Below are 21,471 nucleotides of genomic sequence, written 5' to 3' on the forward strand. Positions count from 1 at the left end.
TGAAACCAGAATTTCCACAAAGTCCACTCATTAAACATAATTGTAAGGGAAAATAGAATATGGTAGTCAGACCCCCTCCCACCCTCCCACCCACAAGCATTTATGTTGTTACGCAATGAGGCTGATTTTATTTTAACAAATGTACTTACTAGAAGGCATGCTTCCATGTGAATGTCAACTGGGTTGGCTAACTATCTGTGCCAATAATGCTTTCATTGCCCAAACCAAGTAGCTAATTCCTCTTCTGGAATTGTTATCAACTCCTTTAGCAACTTTTTATTATTCTCCATGGTGGCCATTGGTCTCCTGAAAAAGTGGTTTGATTTTTTAAAACAACCAGTAGTTAATTTGATGAATAAGGTGTGTGAAGAAACCAGGCCTGGCCATTTTCCTTCTTTAAAAAAAAAAAAAAAAAAAAGTGACTATAAAGTGACAGATTCATCTTTCTCATCTCATTGGCACTAAGAGCAGTTGCAAAAGGAGTAGTTCAAAAGTACTTTGTGGCAATGACAACATCACTGTTTTGAAGAGAAATTCTCATTCTGGTGACGAGTCTGATCCCAGTGATTTTGTTGGAAGAAAATATTTGCTACTACTTCTCTTCTTCCTGAAAATTAGTATAACAGACGATGACAACAGCAACAAAGGGGATTCAAAGGCTGCCTTTGGCAGCAGCCCAGTAGGGTCTCCACACTCACAGTACATGTCGGGTATCCAGATTACACCAGCCTTCATCTCACATGTGTTCTGTTGTGTCAGAATTACGACTCTCCCGACTAATAGAATTGTACGGTTGGCAATGAGTGTGAGACGCTGAATGAGAGGAGAAAGAAAAAGGAACTCCAGGCCAAGAGGACAGCAGATTGGTGACTTCCATTGACCTAATCTGAGAATAGTCTCAGGAGAATTCTGACTTCACGTATCAGTTCATAAATCACTAAGATGCTGCGGGGATTTGTCACTTGGCAGCTCGGTGTCTTTACTGCAGTCAGCACAGGCTTCCTTCCCTATTTTGGGCTCTGGCAAAGCAGAGCTCAGTTACTCAGCTGTGGGGTTCCAGACAAGGGTGCCCTGGGGAATTTGACGTAAATTTCAGTGGTGGCATTGAAACTTTCCCCATGAGAAGTTCTTCGAAACTCTGGCTGTTTTATTCCATTTCTTAATTTGGTGTGTTTGGGGAAATAACGATGGGCTTTCTTACAGTTTTGTTTTTTTGTTTATAGATGCCAGTGAAGAATATGTAGACCTGCTACCTTTTTGTTTTAGTCTGCTGCAGATGGGGAAAAGTAGTCCCACTGAAGCAAAATGAATGGCAGCCTTCTTGGAGAAAGCATTCTTAGGTTTACCACTCATGATCTCAAGCTCCTTGACCAACTGGCCATTTGTACTTGTCACTACAGTCTTTGTGACTAATTTCACCAGTTTAGCAATTACTCTCAAAAGATAGACCGAAAGTTAATTCAAATTACAATAAATGACTATTTAAACCCCAGAATATTAAAATACATAATTATTTTAGGAAATTAGTTAGTTGACCCTCAGGGCTTTCAACTTTCTCTGACATAATCCTTCCTTGCCTTCTCCTCCCTCCCCCATTTCTCATTTATGGTTGACGGGCCTGGCAGAGTCAACAGGGTTGGATATGGCCCCAAGTCACTGCTGTTTAAGAAACTGTAATATCAGGAGGGTCCAACAGTTGCACAGCCTCTTGACTCCCTGACTAAAGCTAGACTGAAAGGCAACCAGATCACCCACCCATTTCAAAGTTTTGCTTTCTCCCTCTTAAACTCTTCTTTAAAGCTCCCTTACCCTGAAACAATATAATAAAATTACACAGACCTTTTAAAATCATTGATATCACTATTCCTGAGTGATCTCCTTTGTCTTATGAATGACATATTTTTGCATGGTGCCTGGAATTTGTTATAGGTTCAAAAGAATATTTGTAAAATGATGCCCAAAGAAAATAATCTTTGAAATTAATTAGTAATGTCCAAATGTGAGGAATAAGAAAAGAAAGGAAAATTGCAGATTTACTCTGAAATGAACTGTACTTAAATTGGGCAATGAAATATATCTGTTCAGCACTATTTACCCCAATAGCTCAGGCAGAGGGGAAAGCCTTCAGTCTTTCACAGATGCACTAAATCACTCTCAAGAAACATTTTCAAATGTTTGATACTGCTTTGTTAGAGTTACAGGCTTTGCTATTGACAAGTTCTATGGTAACGTAATCAGTTCATCTAGTCCAACTGACAACTCAAAAAGCTGATTTCAAGAACAGGAAATTGGCTTCAGTAGAAATATTATTTGTTTTAAAGGGTGGGGATGGGTAAGGACCTGTCAAACTTATCCTTTTGACATATTTCAAAGGCTATTTTAAATGAATAATAATTCCTCATAGGCACTAGCCATTCTTCTGCTTATTGGTGGGTGTGTGTGAGGTGTGTGACTGTTTTTTTAAAAAAAAACAAACATACCAAAGGTTATACACTCACAAAAATCATGCCACATTCAAAGTTTCAATTTGGGAGCCCTCACAGTCATTCAAATGATTTTTCTAAGCCTTAATTCTGGTTTTGAACTCCATTTCTTAGCCCTGCTTTCAGTGATTCTTCAGGTCCCTTTGAATAACCATGAAGGAAAAATCAGGGCAGGCCGTGGTGAGGAGTTAGGTTGGTTTTCCTGGAACCCTGGGAGGACTCCAGTCACCCCTCTGGGAATGGGCTCCCCGACATCTCACAGGGGAGGCTCTCATCTGCTGGTACACTTCTGTGTTGCCACCAAGGCCTGCCTCAGAAGTTACTTCTCTGTGTCCTAATGGTCTTTGACTTGGCCTGACATATAATGTCTCAGTTGTAACTGGGAACCACGTAACTTGAGGTCCTATAATGCTTTCCTTATGGAAGGTTTTTTTTGAAAAATGAATAACAATGGAAAACATTTGCTACCTGATGCTACCTGCCATGGGCTTTGCCATCTATTGATCTAAAGCAAAAGTGCATAATTAGCAGCCTTTGAAGGGAGAGAGAAAAATAAAAACAACCTAACTCAGTTCCAGCACAGTTAATTGAAATTGTTTACCGTGAAGTGAAAAAAACTTTTATTTTCTATCAGCACCGTATTAGTATTGTGTCACCCTGTCTCTTGTATAATGGTAGGGTGTGTTATTGAAAGGAATTTTCTTTGTTTGACAGCAGTGATTACTGTTTTTAAAAATAAAGCAAAAGTGTGGGGGGTGGGGGGAGGCATCAGGTATATACAATCAGTGCATTCTAGCTTCAGTGGGCATTTGCCAGAACTTTTGCTCTGGTCCTCAAAGACATTTCAGTGCATTCTCTTTCCTAAATGAAAATGCGACAGTGAATGGAGAGATTGCTTGTTAGGAGAGCTTCTCTTCTACTCTCCGTCATCATCTTTCTTTGCCTGGGATGACATCTTGCTGGTTTTTACCATGAAAACATGTCCCTACTGTTGGGGAAATGACAGTTCAGCTCACTCGGAGTCATCACATCACATTGTAAAAGAGCTGGGCCAGATCTGAAGATTACCTAAGCCAACATTGTACCTGAGAACAGGAGAGGAAGCTCACCCCTGGAGAGAGAGGGGCACAGAGTGTCATAGATGTTTGGAAAGTCTTACTCCAGTTATGTGGTAGTTATGGAAGTCTCTCCTGACCCTTTAGGTCAGACTTTTCCCCGATTTACCACCCAGCTCTTAAGGAGCTCTCCCTCACTTCCTCCACTTTACCACCTCTCCATGATGCCACCCTCCCTATGGGCTTACCTAGCAGGTTGGTAGCTGACAGAATACTCACCAGTTTCTTTTCAATTACATTTATTACTTGCTTAATATTACTTATCACATTAGGCCTCTTCCTGAGCAATAAAAGTGCTAAACTCTATGTCTTTATTTACACAAAAGAAATATCATAACCTGTCCCACTTCATTCTTCTGCAAGTTCCCTCAATTCCAGCTGCAATCCCTGCCTTCCTTAAAATATAGGTTTGGTGATGAAGGCAATGATAATAGCTCACATTTATTGAGCACTTACTGTGTGCTAGTCCTGGATTCTAGAGGCACTGTATTTGTGTACCCCATAAAAATGAGTTTGGTATTATTTTAAAGATGAGGAAGTTGAGGCACAGAGAGATTAAGAAAGCTGTCCGACAAGGGTGTTGGAATAAAAAAGCTGCCCAAGTTCATAAAGCTAGTAAATGACAGCATAGAGATTCAATCCCAGGTAGTCTGGCTCTAGAGTTTGCTCTTGCAAACTCTACACTTTACCTTCAATTTACCACTCTCGTTCTCCTTTTTAAAAAGTTTTCCCTTATATCCTTAATTCATATGCACTGAAGCAAATGTAGCAAGATGAAATGTGCTAGTGGGTTCTGTCTACCCTCTTCGTGTCCCTGGTACTGGTTGTGCAGGTTCTCAGCAAGTGGTGCTGGGTCTTGCAGCTGGATGTACCTGTGTGTGTTATGATTTAAGATTGTAGCAGCCATCGGCATTAAAAAGGACGTGCTATTCTGAGCTCTGGCTGTGACAGAGAGATGTGCCCGTAGCAGCTGTTAGCAATCAGAGTGTGTTTCCATCAGATGTGAAATGTGCTGCCATCGCTTGTGAAATGAATTTCAAAACCTTGCTGTGCTGAAGTACCAAAGTGTGTGAATGGTATACTTTTACTGCAAATTAGAAGCATTCACTTATTCCAAGAATAAAGTCACACTCACTCACTCATGCTAACTTCAGTGACAAAGACACAGATTGCTAAGTGCTGAGTAGCTGATAGGAGTATGTGCAGGACAATCATAGAATGTCGTCTGAAATATTTGTCTCTGCAGGTAAAAGAAGCCCCTTGTACCATAGGAGCAGACACTGAAAATGACATAGGATGAACAGGGTTGTGTACCTTATTTTGATATCTTTTACACAGCTATTGTATTCTTGCCTCACCTCTAGTGCATGACTTGCATAAAAATCAGTAGCTTCAAGATAAACACCCAGGATATACATTTATTTTTGTGGGGAGAAAAAAAATGACATTTTATTAGGTGTTCTAGTTTTTGAATGGTTGCTCATATGTCAGACCTTCTTAGAATAAGTCTGGCAATCTCGTAGCTTAGTCCAGAGCATTCCCTTTCCTCGTGTCTTAGAACCGTTTAATATCCCCAAGGCTCTGCTGCCTTTTCGTATAGTTCCCTTTTCCACCAAAAAATAACTACCAGCTCCAGCTTTCTCCCCTTGGGAATAAACATAGAAACAACTGTGCTTCAGCTATCAGCAGATATTGTTATCCTTTCTCTTGCTGATCAAATATATTGTTATTAAGAATGGCAATGTTTCTTTAAAGAACATGACTCTCAAGAGGGGGTAAGAAAAAAAACCCACCTCAGGTCATTTGTCTGGTCATTCCTATGCCTGGATGAACTGGTTGTCATAGGAAAGAATTATAAAAGAGATTTAAAAAAAAAAAAAGTCATTGAGCTGCAATCCAGAAATACATCGCTGATGTATTTGAAAACTTAGAACTGCCATACCTACTATTGAGGTGTATTGGCTATGTCCTGGAAACAGGAGGTGGAGGAACTAGGAGACATTTTCTTCTAGCAGTTGATCACTAAGCCTTCAAGGTCTTACAGCCTTAAAATGATTAATGTGACAACATCTACACTTCTGCTTCTGGCAAACCTAAATAATTTGCTTATGATTTTTAATAAAACCCAGACCTTTCCCTGGTCTCTCATCCAAAACTCCATTCTCCCTACTAATTCTAGGGAGGTTTTTGGTGGTGGTGGTGGTGGTGGGTTTTTTTTTGTTTGTTTTTTTTTTTATTAACTTTATTTATCAAAAAATTAAAAATCATTTCCAAATAAAACATATCAAAGGAATAAGAAAAACAAGGGAGGTCTTTTTTTAAACAGAGAAGAGCACAGAGGTGGAGCTAAGGATATGGGCTGTGGAATCATCCCCTCCACCATCCTCACCCACTAAAATGATCTGAGGCTCAAGTAAGATTTAGTGTCACCACTGTGCTCCCATAATAATGGATGTGTTGTCTTTTTAGCCCTTTATGTCTTAATATAGAGATATATAAATATATTTTCAAGGTTTAAAGTTACAAGTTATTTCTAGTCTTTTGCTATGAGTCCAAAGTTGACTTGGTTGGGGGATATTTCTTAAATTTCATTATCTACTAATTAACGAGCAGTGACAGATCTTCGAAAGACCAGGCAAGCTAATGGAAGGAAGCAGTGGATTCCCTTGCCTGGTAAGCTTTGATGATTTAACCTGTTTTCTTATTTTTTGACCCACTTTTGAACATTTTCTTTCTTCTAGCTGATTTTTGTGATGGCAGAGTTAGGAGGGTCATGGAAATTGTGCAGTTGGAACTGGCAATCAATGGCTAACTTTTAGGCAGAAGATTTTGGCCTTTCAAGGAATATTCTGAGATAAGCAGAATGTTCTGATTAATTTATTCAGTGAACTAAGATGCTGCTTGCTAAACATACAGTGGGTCGGACTCATATGACACTATAAAACAAATAGATTTAAATAAATATCCTATTTGCTATAAATCCCATTTCTGGGTCAATAAGATTTTTCTGTGTTTTGGACTTGAAATTGAAATCTCCAGATTTGTTCATTTTTGTAACACTACATGTACCCATTTTAAAAAATAAAGACTTCTAACTTGAAATACCAGGACTGTACAATGGGTATAATTCATACTACATAGGCAGATGTGAAGTTAAGAAAGCTGTGAAATGAGTGATTAGAGTATGAAAATTTGGGAGTAATTATGTAAAGTAAGATTGTTTCATAAAATGCAATCAGTAAGAGTAATTCTGATGTTTCTGGTTACGCAGAAAGTAGATAAGATCTCCAGATTTGGTTTGGTTTTAAAAATATTCTTTTCTCATGTTATGAAAAACAGATTTTGAGTGATAACAGCAAAGAGTCGGCCCCATTGTTCTCAGCTGAGCAATGGAAGATTCAACCTAATGTGGCATATAGTTGCTAGTATTAAGAGGGAAAAATATATTGGTATCTGGAGTGAGGTTGATTGCTAGAAAAGATTAGATGCTGTTCTGTGAGTCTGACATCATTTTTTTTCCTAGTATTATTAAGAATTATATAAGGGATACCTATTGTTGGAAAAGAAATTATTAGGAATTTTCCTTCAGCATATTCTAACCACTTAGTAAAATAAAATAGATTATTTTTCTGGTTGATACAAAATGACATTTGACCCACACTGAAAGATTCAAGAGAAGGATTTTTGTTAGATGGGCCTGTTTTGATTCTGAACCCAAGGTCCTGTATCTTCAAGAACTATATACTGAAAGATGTAGTTAATCCTAGAGTCTTAAAGGGGCCTTGACCCAGCTGAGAGTATTTAGCTGAATGGCCAGTTACCTTTGTTATCATCCCTGATTTCATATAACCTCACAAATACTTAATGACAAATGTGGGTTTCATTTTTTATAAAGGCAACAGAGAGGTTGCAGCAGGGAAAACAAAAAGGGACTAGTATTTGGATTGCTGAGCTTAGTGTCATCATCTTTTATTGGGTGAGCATTTATTCAGTATTTGATTCACTAGATGAGTAGAATGAAGTATTAGGGAAGCTGCTTCTGCTGTTCAAGGATTTTACTCAAGGTTAGTTGGTTATCAGGTAGTTACCAAAAGAGGTCAAGACTCAGTTACCTTAATGTTAGGCATTTTGTGTGTTACTGCATGGTAGGAAAATTCTAGGGAGAAATGGATCTAAAAATCAAAGATTTATCTATATGAAATCTGTTTCTCTATATGAAAAATCTATATCCTCTCTGATTTGACAGTATTTTCCTGTCTAGGGACAAAAGTGCTCATTTGGATTTGGCTTTTAGCAAAGATACATAGGCATCAGGGAATGTAAGTCAGTTTCTTTGGAAACTTTAATCTAGTAAGGATAGAAACATATTACTACAAAGGATTAATATTCAGTTCCCATTGTCAGAACTACCTGCATATTCACAGAAAGCCACATGAAAGATGTGCCTGTCTTTCTTATTCTTCAGAGATTTCCTGCATACACAGCTCAGCTTTGGGCATCCTGGCCCAGTGTTTTAACTCCTATGTACCTAAGTCTTAAATATATAAAGACTGATAAAGTTGTCAAAGTACCAAAACTCCAATTTTGCCATATTTTTAAATGATTTTGTTTGCAAATGCTTGATCTCTTGATCATGAGAGATGTTTGTGTGTGTGTGACAGTTATATGCAACACATTTTATTTTAAAAATGACTTTTAAAAAACTGTTATGTTTTCAGTAGAATTCACAAGCATGTTAAACCTTTTAAGTGGCTTTTACTAGTTGATAAGGTACAGGACTTTTTTTGATGGGAGGCGGAAAAAGTACAGAAGGGTTTTTTTTTTAATGGAATAATTTGGCAGGATCTTTTGAATCAGATATCAACAAAAAGCACAGCTGAGAATGTCGGAGGGTAACCCTTTGTGTTTAATGAATGGGAATCACGCCGTTTTCTTGATACCCAGCAAAACTGTACAAGCCCTGGTTTAAGTTTAGTTTTGTTTCGTTGCAAGTGACAGCTGTCATAAGAGAGATGACTTTTCCATCCAAGCATTCTTTTTCTCACAAGTTGAGACTAAAATAATAGCATCTAGACAGACACTCAGGAAGGCATTTTGGAAACCAACGATTTTTTAAAATTTTTGAGTAAGTCTAACTAGCAGATGCAAATTACAGCACTACGTATTTTTCTTTATTCTCTTTGTGGCAAAGCCAGTTGAGGGTAGTAAGGGCACAGCGTCCTGATCGTTGCCAAGAATGATATGCCAAGCTTCCTAAAGCTTCCCATCTTTATAGGTCTTTTCATCTTCAAAGGGCTTTGCAAGCATTGGTTTACCACCACCTGCCTGGGAGGTAAGAATTATGCCCATTTTATTGATGGAGGACTTGGAGGTGGAGGCGTAAGTGACTTGCTCAAAGCCACCCTGTGAGTAGGGCATCAGAGGAGTACCATCTTCCACTTCTTAGCTGAATCCACTAGCAGCTCTTTCTCTCTGGTGTCATTTCCCCTTGAGAGCCCCAGATCAGATGATAAGATAAACACTAAAGTCTTCAAATAATCCTGAAAAGGAAAGAGACACAGACTAGAGAGATTCTCTTTTTATGGCTTTTACAACTAAACCCTGGGAAATCTAGACATAAAGAATAAGCCATTTAACCCTCCTAAGGCTTGTTTTCCACATCTGTAAAATGGGGACGATAATACCCATCTGCCTACTTCAGGTACTTGTGAGTACCAAACTCAAGACAAGCAATGAGGATGAAAACTTTTAAAACTGTATAGAACTCTGCAAATTTCAGGCATTATTATTGTTGCCAGAAATGATGATGTGACTGCTTATTGAAGGAGTAGGGGTTTTCTAATTAGGGATCTAATTGTTTTGGTGATGTCCAGCAAAGATTAAGTACTGTTCTGTAAGGATCCAAATACAGTGGAAGGACTGTATTAGGGAAACATATTAGTAATATTTAGTATATATTTAGTAGACAAAAAGGCAAAACATGGTGATTATTAGTTTGCACAGAATGCAAACTAGAACACTGCCCTCCTCAACCTAGACGACCATTGAACATGCCTGGCCTTTGGAACCTATTTTTGCCACAGGTTCAGCCCACAGCCTGTTCCTCTCATGGGTCTGTTCCACCGTGGAGATGCAGTGGAAGCTCTCTGCAAACCCTTATGGTGGGTGGCTCTGAACTGTCAACCCCGAAGCGCATACTGCACTTTTGCACAATGTAGAGAGCAATGCCCCCTCTGGAAGGATGGTTTACACCAAAGGAGCCCCAAGGGGCCGACAAATTAGAAAAGAGCTCCAGGCTGTTTTAGGAGTGGGGCTCAGGACCTGGTGAATTTCAGCCCTTAATTTTCCCCCTCTGCTGGGCTCCAGAATGCAGGGCACAACCTGCACAACCATCCTTGGAGACCCTGGAATGTGTTGGTGACAGACCCACAGTCTAGAAGACAGGCGCTCCCAGAGCCCCTGCCCAGAACAAGGTGAAGTCTCCTGAGCTCTCCACCAGCGGCACTGATAACACAGACCAGGCTGCCATCCCGGCAGCTGCAGAAGCCTTTAATACCCCAGCAGTTTTTAAATGGGAATAAAATAAAGTGACTAATCTGTAAAGGACTCGGGCCATTTTGCTGAAAATAAAATCAAACGCCTTAGGGTTTTTCTTTTTAATCTTTATTGGTTTTTCTGCTTACAAAAGTAATACATTCTGCTTGTAAAAAATTCAGATATTAACGAAATGTGTAACATAGCAAGTGAAAAGTCCTCCATATTCTCAGCCCTTCAGGAAAAAAAATTGTCAACAGATTGGTGTAAAAGATAGTTTGTTTTTTTAAAAGCAGTAGTTCTTGAATGTTTTTGCAAGACACACAAAACTGGTTGACCTTCATATATGGGACATACTTTCATGGGAATACCCAGGGTTTGGCCATTTCCTGGCAAACCAGCAGGAACCCCACATCGTTCAGTCCAACTGAAGAAAATATATGGTTATGCAAATGAGCTACAATGAATGACATTATTGGGGTAACCTTGTTTCCATATTAGTTTACTTTTTATATGAACCAATAAAAAACTTTAAAGATTTTTTTACCTAAAAAAATTTTTTTTTAATATTAGTAACAAATTCCACAACTGTTTGCAGCATACCACTGTGTTGCAGCAAACAGTTAAGTGCCAATGTTGTAAAGGATTGCTGAGGTAGCTGGTATGAACTGCCAGTCATTATTTGAAGGATAAGCAGCTTTCCTCTATCCTCACTTATGGAAGAGCTTAAAGTCTGGAGAAAAGAATTTCATTTGGCTATAAGGCAGGATTCCTTATCAACAACAACAATAATAATAACTACTATTTATTGGGTGCCAACTACTTCTAAGAACTATATGTTGTACATATATATATATATATATTTTTAATAAGTATATCAAATAATCATATATACAGCAAGTGGTCATACATACGCTGTGTCATTTATGCATCATATCATTTAATCTTCAAATATGAAACTGAGGCTCAGAGAAGTTGTGTAATTTGCACAGCCTGAAGAATTATGAAATCTTTATATTGGTTACTTTGTCAGAAACTCTACCTGAAATTTTATAAAATTCAGAAGAGTGGACTGAAGGAATTTGAGGATTACTTCTAGTTATAAACTAAGCAGGTCATTCCCAGAAAGGTATCTTATCAGTTCCTGAGTAAGAGCGTAAGTTTGAGCAAGTCACTTACGCAATGTATTTTGATCCTCAGTTAATGGTCGCATCATATTAAGAGCAGTGCACTTTAGCTTGGCAGTGCAGTATGGTGAGGAAAAGAGAAAAAAAAAGAAAGCTAAACCTTTTGAGTTAGATAGAAAGACAAAATGTGTCCACATTCCAGCCTTGTTGCTTACTGTCTTTCCAACTTTGAGCAGGTTGTTTAGCTTCTCTGACCTTCAGTTTTCTCACCTATAAAATGCAAATAATAATAATACCTCGTAGTTGCTGGAGGAGTGAATGAGATAATGCTGACACACTCTAAGCACAAATAGATGTTAGCTATTACTTACTGTTATAAACTCATTAGATTATTATTGGGAGATCACTACTCACCCACAGAATGAAGTGAAGGATGCATTTCTCATACAATTCTTCTTTTAAATTCTCTGGGAGAATCGGCATTGTTCTCCGCACCAAGATACCTCCCAAGATATCTCATGAGCAATAAATGAAGTGTTAAGATTGCCAGTTTCCACGTTCTTGTTCCTTTTCTAGTCTAAAATAGAAAGAAAACGTTTATAAAAGTACAGTGCTAAATATCATCCCAGCCAAAAGACCTCTTGGTCAATTAGCACATTTGCATTCCAAGATTTCCTGAGGCCCGGCTGCCACTTGTCAGCTCTTTGAAATTGCAGAGATTTGCCTTTGCAAGAATGAAGAGGTTGCTTGAATCACTTAGGGTGCATGAGAGCAAATTCTTTAGGCAATAGAGCTGAAAATGTGGGCAAATTCAAATTTTTCATAGTAAGATTGTTCATTGTTAAGCCAATTCATGATTATATGTGCACATCTTGCTTCAGATATTCCACTATACAATAAACCTCTTTGTTGTGATGAATATGTATGTGGACTAATTTAATCAATATACTTGTGAACGTTGACAGTAGTGGTGTCTGGCAGAACTTATCCTTTGAAGTGCTGGCTGAGTTAATGTGTGCAGTATATATATGGGCCAAGAATCATAATTTGTGTTAAAAGAAGATTATTTTGAGTAGACACAACACTATCTGTTAGAAAATGGAAAAGCCTAAGAAATAGAAAGCAAAGGGCAAAGGGATTCTTGTCTTTTCCTCCTTTTTGGACTGAAAATTCAAATTTATGGATCTAAACTGTCTTCCTTTTGAAAAATTTACAAAGCTTTGACTACATTTTTTTTTTCATTGATTCATCTGAATTCTTTAAATTGATTAAAGGGGAAGGGGGTACTTTGTGTACTGGTGGATTAAATGGAGGGCTGAATAAATGCCTTGTACCAATCTGCAAATGTTTGCCTTCTGCAAGTACCAACATGTGTGATTAGATCGCATTCAAAGGTTTTGCTTTTTGGAGCAGGTGGATTTTAGTCATTTCCTAAAGAACACTTGCAACTGAAATTGTCTTCTGAGATAAGAGAGCCACCCAAGGAGTATTCTGATTCTTTGGCCAACCTTGCCCACTGGAACTAAGCACAAACACAATGGGGGCAGAGGTCTATGAAATGCAGGTCAGTCTACAATAATTCCATTCATACTAAGCTTGCTGGTCTCCATAAGTCTTGTGAAATCTGTCTCAGCTCAGGTACGCTCCAGAGCTGAAAGCCCCTGGAAGCTGGTGTATGACTGAAGCCCAAGGGTTTGGGAGCCTTACTCAGACCAGCAGTCCTTTGCCATAGTGGCACCAAATCTGGGGTCTGTGCTACACCTACCCCACAGCCGGGAGCCATCTGATAGGCAGAAGTGCTGGGGCCAGGATGGAGCGCCCAAGGTCACCCCCCAATGCAAGCAGACCCCTCCATGCCAAACCTCCATACCTATAACTTGCAGGGATGGAGAGCCATTACAGGCATTTTGGTTGCTGCCTTTAATTTAGTACCATCATTTCCATTCTCATGGGTAATCCACTAAGAGTCCAGTCAGAGTGAACAGCAATAAATCAGTTTAGATTTGCTCCAAATGCAGCCTTACTCAGCATTCCCAATATGGCCTTTCCATCATACTCTTACAAAAGACTAAATAGATATGCTTGATCTTCCTGTTGTTGAGATGGAATTAAGGACTCTTGGAAGACCAAGGCTTTGTATTAGTATTGCCTTAATTGCCACAGGTAGTTTTAATGCTAACTTGAACAATGGAGCCTATCAAAATTTGCCCATCTCTAATTTTGGTGATTACACTTGAGGTGAGACATAAGCAGAAGCAGCTTGGTATCAGTCTTTATTTCACATATAAATTCTGTTTAATAGGTGGTCCAAGCATTTTGTTTTGCCTACTTATTCTGTCCTTTAGGGTTAGGCGTAGAGGAAGCTGGTTCTTACTATAAACTAGTTGATTCAGGTGAGAAAATCCAGAAAATAACTCTCAATTGATATTACCCTTCAGAATTTTCTAGCAATACCTAACTTTTATGTATCTCTGAAAAAATGGTGGGCATAACTATCTCTCTCCAGACTTGCAGACTATCTGTGGCACAAAACTTTGCCTTGATTATATTAAAAATGTAAGAGTCAAAAGTGTGAGGCATTATTATAATGTTCATAATTTTTTCTTGAAAAAAATCAACCTAGGCACTCACAAAGGAAGGCAGACTTGCAAATGCCAATTTTTTCATGTAGTCTTAAATAGAGTAAGACGCATAACTCAGAATATACATATTAGGCAGTGTACAAAGCAACTATTGTTGGGATATTAGAAAGCTTCAGAATTATGGAAAATATGTTGGATGTGAGATTTTGAACAATATTTAAATCTGGACAGCATAACTTAGTGTATCAGTGATTGGAAAAGTGGTTGCTAGGAAAAGGACCCTCCTTCTACAATAGCTTTCACTCCCTAAAATCACCACTGTACTTTTACTAAGCCCCTTGAAAGGAAGTTACCAGGTACTCTTAGGTTATAATGTGGTTAAATCCAGTAGTTTTGTGTTCACTCTCTCTAGGTATTGGATGTAACATCACGTCAAATCCAAAGTGAGTGGTTGTGGAAATTATCCCAGGATATTGGGTTACGTTGGGAGAAGGAGTGGGCTGTGTGTATGTGTGTGCTAAGTCCATCGTGTGATATATTCCCAGGACATAGTCATTACTCTGTGCAAGGCTTGGGGCCAGTTTGGGGCTATATAAAAAATGTAACAGACTGGAGCCCTTGCAGTTGTGTTTGCATGTAATGTAGTAGATAATCTGACATGACATCCAGTAGTAAAAATCATGGACTAATAAATTTAGCATAATAGAACATTCAGGTGAATTGCAAACACTGCCATCCCGTCTTTATTTCACACATAAATTCTATTCAGTAGTTGGTCCAAGCACTTTGTTTTGCCTAATTATTCTATTCCTTAGGTTATTTTTTGATTCTTAATTATGCTCCTTACAGCTCTGCTCAAGATGTAATGAATTTGCTTAGAAATGTGCTTTGTCATATTTGGGAACTTTGGTGTAATCTGTTTTAATTATTTGGCTACTCTTCCAGCATGAGGCATCTTTAAGTAATCAGCTAGCAGAAACACATACATGCTGTACCAGGAAATCCACTTCTATCATAAATAACTCAGAAGCTACGTATTATTAAATTCAGATAGGATATTAACTTTATCGTTGAAATGTTTTGCTCGTACACAAATGGACTAATTTTTAACACATGGCAACTATGTTAATTTTTAAAAAAAAAAGATGAGTAAGCAATGCTTAATTCATAATTGTGTGTAACTTATTAATATTCTGAATTGAATTATTTTCCTAATTAGACCTTTTTGGAGTATATTTTTCTCTACCTTCAAGCTATGCTGCTCAGCCAAGACAGATTTATGACCTTTTAAAAATAATGATGGAAAAAAAAATAATGATGGAAAATGAGATCGGAGGAAACAATTTAGTATCTGCTTTGCTCTGAGGCCTAAACTGCAAACTCTCTAGTTCTTGAAGGCTTTGAAATGCTGATTCCAGCCTTCTTGTGGATTCTTAAACACCTTCTCAAATGACCCATTTTAATAACCCAAAAGCTATTATATAACGAGCAGCCATAATTTAGTCCAGGGCTCTAGGGGGACCCTCACAGTTCAGCAATGAATAGTTAATGCAGTATAATGTTTAGCAGGTTATTAGTTTTCACTATACAAATGCTGATCAGGGAATGCTTTTATAAGGTGTTTAAAAGAAAATGTAATTAACTGGTTGCGTGCTTCTGTTGCAGCTCAAATTGAAATTATTCCATGCAAGATCTGTGGAGACAAATCATCAGGAATCCATTATGGTGTCATTACATGTGAAGGCTGCAAGGTAAGCCCTTTTAATTGTTGTTGTTTCTGTTTATGTGAGAATCTTTGTGATTTTTATTATTTTACTTCTGTTTCTAAAAATTCAACTCCTTGGTATTCTGAGTGATGAGAAATAACAGGAAAGAATATTTTGGTCTTAAATTACAATTAAGTCAGTTATGTATTTTAGCTACCCCCTCCAAAATGTCAGAAGGCTAGCAAAAGGATTGAGTATTATTTATGATGTTTGATTTTCACTTTCAATCCCAGCATTGATTGACCTGATGAGCAGTCTCTTTGGTTATCCAAGTAGTCTAATCAGAATGTGATTGGAGGTCTTTTTGTTGGCACACAGATGTTGACAATTCTTTCCAAATATTGGGGAACCTGCTGGGAAGAGCTGAGTTTTGGTCATGACCCCACCATGTGGCCATATCATTTTGGGCATGCCTTAATCTTTTAGTGACTCAGTTTCTTTGTCTATGAAGTGGGCATGGCACCTGTTCTTCCTACCTTTTAGAACTATTTCAAGAATAAAATGAGAAACTGCATGTGAAAGTCCTTATAAACTGAAGAGTGCTATTTAAATCTAACTGTTATCATTGTTATTGTTTCTATTTTTGTCATTACGGACTTTATCTTAGGGCATAAAGAAATAAAGAGATGTTTATCATAATAATTTGAGACCCCTGAACCCAGATTACTGCTATTATTCAAATTACAATTTATTAAGATCTAAATCCTCCTGTTTATATTGGAAGGGCCTTGAGACAGCTTACAGGATAATGCAGTGCAAAATAAACAGGAGAGAAGCTATCTAAACATGCAGGAGGCCTCTGAGACAGCCGTTGGCTCCAGCCAGCCCTGAATTAGCCTGAAGGCTTTTTGAGGCTGAGGCAAAAAAATAAAATCCATGAATTCGGTCAGCTTTGATTTAGTGAAATTAGAAAGTACAATGTCATAAAATACAAAATTACCTACAGACACAAATCAGAGACTTCTGGGAAATTATCCAGGTAATTTCTTTAATTTTTCATTTTACTATTAATCATTAAAATATTTGCTTCTTTGTACGTGTCCATATGTGAAATGCTGATCTCTCATGGGTGAAGTGTTCCTATTGTGATTTCTGCACACCAACTAACATACTAAATTAAAAAAAAGGAAAAAAGAAAGAAAAAAATCACCTGCCTTTTAGGAATAGAAAGCTTGCTACATTTAAAGGGGATTTTGAATTATTCATCTCTGTGGTAATCCCTCCTGGCCTCAGGATTCTGGATTACCAAATGTAAAATGAAAAATAAAAGTTATGCCCTTTTTCTTCCTCATTACACCTTCAAAACAAACAAGCAAGCAAGCAAACAAAATAAACGGTGTGGCTTATGCCAGCCCAGGACCTAAGGTTGATGCAGCTGGACGGGTAGGTTGCCCCCCATCCTCCCCACTCCTCATGCAGACCCCAAAGCTGGGCCCCTGGAAGATGACAGAGCAGATGGACGGCAGTGCCTCCTTACAAGGAAGTCCAAGCCAACATACAGTTTGTGCATTGCACCTGGGTGTTTTCTTAAGTGGGCAGGGTCCTGGATTCCAGTTTGCTACGTGTACCTTCATTTCACCCAAGAAATGGATCACTTTCTCAGAATGATGCAGTAACACCCCAAGTAGTTTTATGTGATAAACTGAAGTGAGTAGATAGGAGTCGGGTCTGGAGCCAGGTTAGGTGGGTGTGGGAACTACCTCACATGAAATGCCCCAACAATCCAGAAGATTAATTAACAACATGCTTTCAACAACTGAATTCACTGGCTGAGCACCACTGTATTTATGTAGGCAGAAACAATTTACCCCCCCACCCCGTTTGTGTATGACAAAAATAAAAGCAGTAAGGAAACAAAAGGCAGTTATTCTTCCACAGGTGTCATTATTCTAGAGTCTTTCCAGATTTTGTCCAGATACCTTGATGACCAAATGGTTTTCAGTTATCCATGGTTCTAGACCTCTGTTCCCTTGATGTTATACAATGAGAGCCACAAAACAAACAATTAAAACTCAGTTTTATTAACATATTGGGCCTCTGCCCACCCTGAGACTTATACAATGTTATATGTTTATGTATTGTACATATAGTAGTTGTTCTGCATTATAGTTTCTCTGTTTTATGTAGTACTTTGATTCCTAGTTATGAAGTCAAGAGACTTCTATTTTTGCCATTGATGTGAATTATTTATTGTGTTCTAACCAGGTGAAGGTTTATTGTGACCAATTGTAAATAATTTATTTCTGTGGTAGTATAAGTAGACATATGGAAATTTTCTAATGAGATATATTAAATAGATACCTAATGAGAGGAAAGAAAGTGACTTTTTTTGAGCTAATCATTTTGTGAATGTATTTTAAATTGCATTTTGAAATCAACAACCTGAAACCTTAAGAAACTAATTGCTGAAATAATCATCTTTACCCCATATTTATTCAGGTGAGCATTGCACTTGAACTGTAAAACTGGGTGAAGTTTTGTTGCTTTCTATTATTCCTCAGTGTTTGCAGATTGCCCCCTCCCAGTCCCCTCTGCTCCCTATTAGGCAGTATCATGATGTACTTAAGTGATGACTCTGGCACCAAACTGCGTGGGTTTGAATCCTACTGCTATTTACCAGCTTGCACTTTCTGTGCCTCCGTTTCCCCAGCTGTAAAATGAAGACAGTAATTGTAGTGATTTTATAGGTTTAGAACATTCATTTGGTTAAGCATTTAGAAGAGTGCCTGACAGATAAAAAGCTCTTGTTGGCTCTGGTTATCAGTACTTTTACCAGCCAAACTCTTGGTGCCTTCATAATATTGCTCTGTACCATCCAGATATTATTTCCAGGAAATCTCTGGGCCCAGTCTTGATTTGTGTAATTATTTGCCATCTGTTATGTAGAATCAGCCAATAAAAACAACAACACTATGAGTACCCCCTTGGAATCAGGCACAGTGTAAACTCTATATGAGACCCAAAGAACTAATTCCTCCCTCAGGCAGTTTACAGTCTAGTTATAGAGACGAGGCATGCATAGGAAAAGCGAAACAGCAATGTTAAGAACTAAACAACAATTCAAGACTACAATCGAATGAAGCACATAGCTGCAAGGCAGCAAGAGCAGTGGCTTGGGGAGGGAGAGATGGTGACTAGTGAGGTTTCACTAAGGAGGAACCAGCAGAGGGCTGGGGCAGGGGAGGTAGAAGAGAGGGATGCAGGCTGGCTGGGAGCACATTCTGGGCTGGGGAGTTGGGGAGCAGCGAATGCCAGAGGCTAAGTCCCAAAATGGGGGAAGCCTTGGCTGTACATAGGGGACAGCATATAACCCAGTTTGACTGAAGCAAAGGGTCAATTTCAGTGAGTAGTGGAAGATGAGGGTAGACAGGTACGCCAGCCCCAATTTTTTAAGGGCTCTGTTATGCCAAGGTTTTTATTAAAAAGGTATTTTGCTTGTTCTTTTGAAAGAATGAAGGAACTGTGCAGTGGGATTGCTCAAGCCCTCAGTATCGCACTTGAGAAGAACAGATGTTAAGAATTCAGGCCCGTGAGTCCGTCTATTGGTATAGCTGTGTATCTGGGCGCTTGGACTTCAGTCCCAGCCAGGGTGCAAACTGTGAGGTGGTATAAGGGGGGCTGGGGCAGGCTGCCACGAAGGAGGGGGCAGGTCATGGAACACAGGGGCAGGGGAAAAAGCCAGAAATAAAACAAGAGCTGTAGATACTCAGGTTAAGATTCAGTCATCAGATGAATAAAAAAAAAACTAAAGTGTTTAGAGAAAAATGCCTAACAGCTGAGGTTTTCTTTTGAGCTATGGTCCCTTTTATCGTTCAGCTTCATCATAAGATAGAGTAGTTCATTCAGATGATGGTGAAATGTACGATCAAGCATTTGGTTTCTGATTATATCTAGGACCCTGTGATTTTGATAGATGTAGGTTTTAAGAACAGAGTTGCATTCGTTTGTCAAATATTTACTCAACATTCTATGCAAAACTTCCCTTCACCTAATAGAGCTGAATTTGGAATAGTTTCCTTAAATTATCAACTATATTATTTTAAAATTTGGAAGTTTCCTTGCATTATCAACTATATTCTTTTAAAATTAACAGTGAAAGCATTTTCAAAGATATCTAGATAGCTAGAGCATAAAATTGGTGTTTTTTTCCTGAACAGAAATAGTTAAAGCAATTTATGGAAATTTTTGTTTACTAATGTTTAAAAAAAATTCCATGTTGTCTTTTAGAAGAGTCTAAAATTTTTATTTCAGCTGTGAAGTCTCTCCACCCCTGTATGAATTTTGTTCACTTTTCCACATTGATAGAGTCACTGTCAACATTTTTACTTTAACGCTTTGTAACACCCAGCCCCAGGATTAGACCTAGCTATTTAAAATTAAATGTAGACTTGGGGGAGGACCAGCTGTTATTGCATCCCTGTGGCATCCAAGTTTCTGTTCTGTTTTATACAGGTGATAAACACGAAATTTTTTGTTAGCTACATCTTTTAGCTACCATCATCTAGGATGATGGCAGGGATGGGTTAAACCCCAACTCGCGTCAAGATGATCTGGATTTTGGGGGGTAGTTTTTGTTTGTTTGTTTTGTTCTTAATCATGTCTCGGTAACCACTGCCCTCCCTCAGCTCGCAGAACACCCCGGGCTCCCGGCCATGCTGCGGACAGGGTCTTCGCACAGCGCCTGCTGGCTCAGGGGGGCCCTCAAGCCTGTTGGCGAATGGCTGGTCCCGAGTATGTTCACTTGGATTGGATCTGAGTGTGGCAAATTACAGTCAAAACAGACATCTACACTGAACAAATATGACACATGAGGTCAGCTTTAATCAGAGATCATTTGCACATACAATTCTACAGGGAGGCCGGTCATTATTGAAAGAGAAAGTAGTTCAGGAGATACGCATTTCCGTGATTTATTGCTGCCAGCTGTAGGAGTGTGGGGCTGCATCGTCTAACGTGTGCAAATGAGGCTGCCTGATCTTTTCTAAAGAACATATCTGCTTCCTCATTTACTTTGTTGGTGACTGCTAATCCTGCCCCCCTTTTAATTTTGGCATTTCCTCTGCCTCCTCCTCTCCCTAGTTTAATCTATGCTGTCAGGATACCCCTCAGTGAAATTAAGTTGACAGTTATCCTCTTTTCTCCCTTTATCCAGATACTTTTCTTTCTGCCCACATTCACTCAAGGCATTAGCTTCTTCCTTACCTCCGTGCTTCTGAACATTCTCAACAGAGAATTCTCGAGATAAGTAAGATTGCATCATAGAGCATCCTTTCATGTGGGCTGCCCTGCTTTTCTCAACCTCAGAAACAGAAAGGGAGGGAGACATGCAACCACTTCAACAGCCCCCCGAATTCCACAGTTTTAATTGTATTGGAAAATATAATAATCCAGGCAGGCATATGAGCATTTACAATAAATCATAGAGTTATGAATAAATCTTGGTTGTCAAAAGCAAATGTGTAGCCGTTCCAAAGCGTCTGCCATTAGGATTCAGCAAGGCAGCTGTCAGCTGTTTTCTTGTAATTAAACAGCCAATGAGCAGCTAATTAAGACATATGTGTATACAGAAGTGGAAGTGGGTATGTTAATGAACTGTAGGAATCAATTCATTAAGTGAAAATTGTCAAAAGACCAAACAGCAGATCAGCATTTCAGCCTGTGCTTCACTGAGAGGGAGCCCCAGGCAGGAGGGGTCCCATCCCCCACCTCCCAGGGCATGACCCCGAGCCCCTTCCTGACCCCACCATGGTGCAGCATCCAGCCAACCCACACTTTTGGGCAAAACCCCAATAACCCCAATAGAAAATGCCATGTATATTTCAAAGCTTTAAGTAAATGAAAATGTTTTCCTACCTCTATACAGA

General features: G+C 38.8%; 1 protein-coding gene and 1 long non-coding RNA gene across 6 annotated transcripts in view; one reads left to right on the top strand and one right to left on the bottom strand.

The window, feature by feature from the left end:
- RORA (RAR related orphan receptor A) overlaps positions 1–21,471 on the top strand; it is a 715,442-nt gene that overhangs the window by 666,982 nt on the left and 26,989 nt on the right. For all 3 annotated transcript variants that reach the window (XM_037833806.1, XM_037833807.1, XM_037833808.1), the window contains one exon: positions 15,507–15,592. In XM_037833806.1, coding sequence (XP_037689734.1) covers positions 15,507–15,592 — 86 coding nt within the window. The remainder of the gene's footprint in view (positions 1–15,506; positions 15,593–21,471) is intronic.
- Positions 8,443–21,471, bottom strand: part of LOC119531940 — a 69,518-nt gene continuing 56,489 nt past the window's right edge. For all 3 annotated transcript variants that reach the window (XR_005216455.1, XR_005216453.1, XR_005216454.1), the window contains 2 exons: positions 11,674–11,836; positions 8,443–9,138 (listed from right to left, as the gene is read on the bottom strand). This is a non-coding gene — a long non-coding RNA (uncharacterized LOC119531940). The remainder of the gene's footprint in view (positions 9,139–11,673; positions 11,837–21,471) is intronic.

The sequence above is a fragment of the Choloepus didactylus genome, chromosome 4, assembly GCF_015220235.1.
Source record: "Choloepus didactylus isolate mChoDid1 chromosome 4, mChoDid1.pri, whole genome shotgun sequence".
Classification (NCBI taxonomy): domain Eukaryota; kingdom Metazoa; phylum Chordata; class Mammalia; order Pilosa; family Megalonychidae; genus Choloepus; species Choloepus didactylus.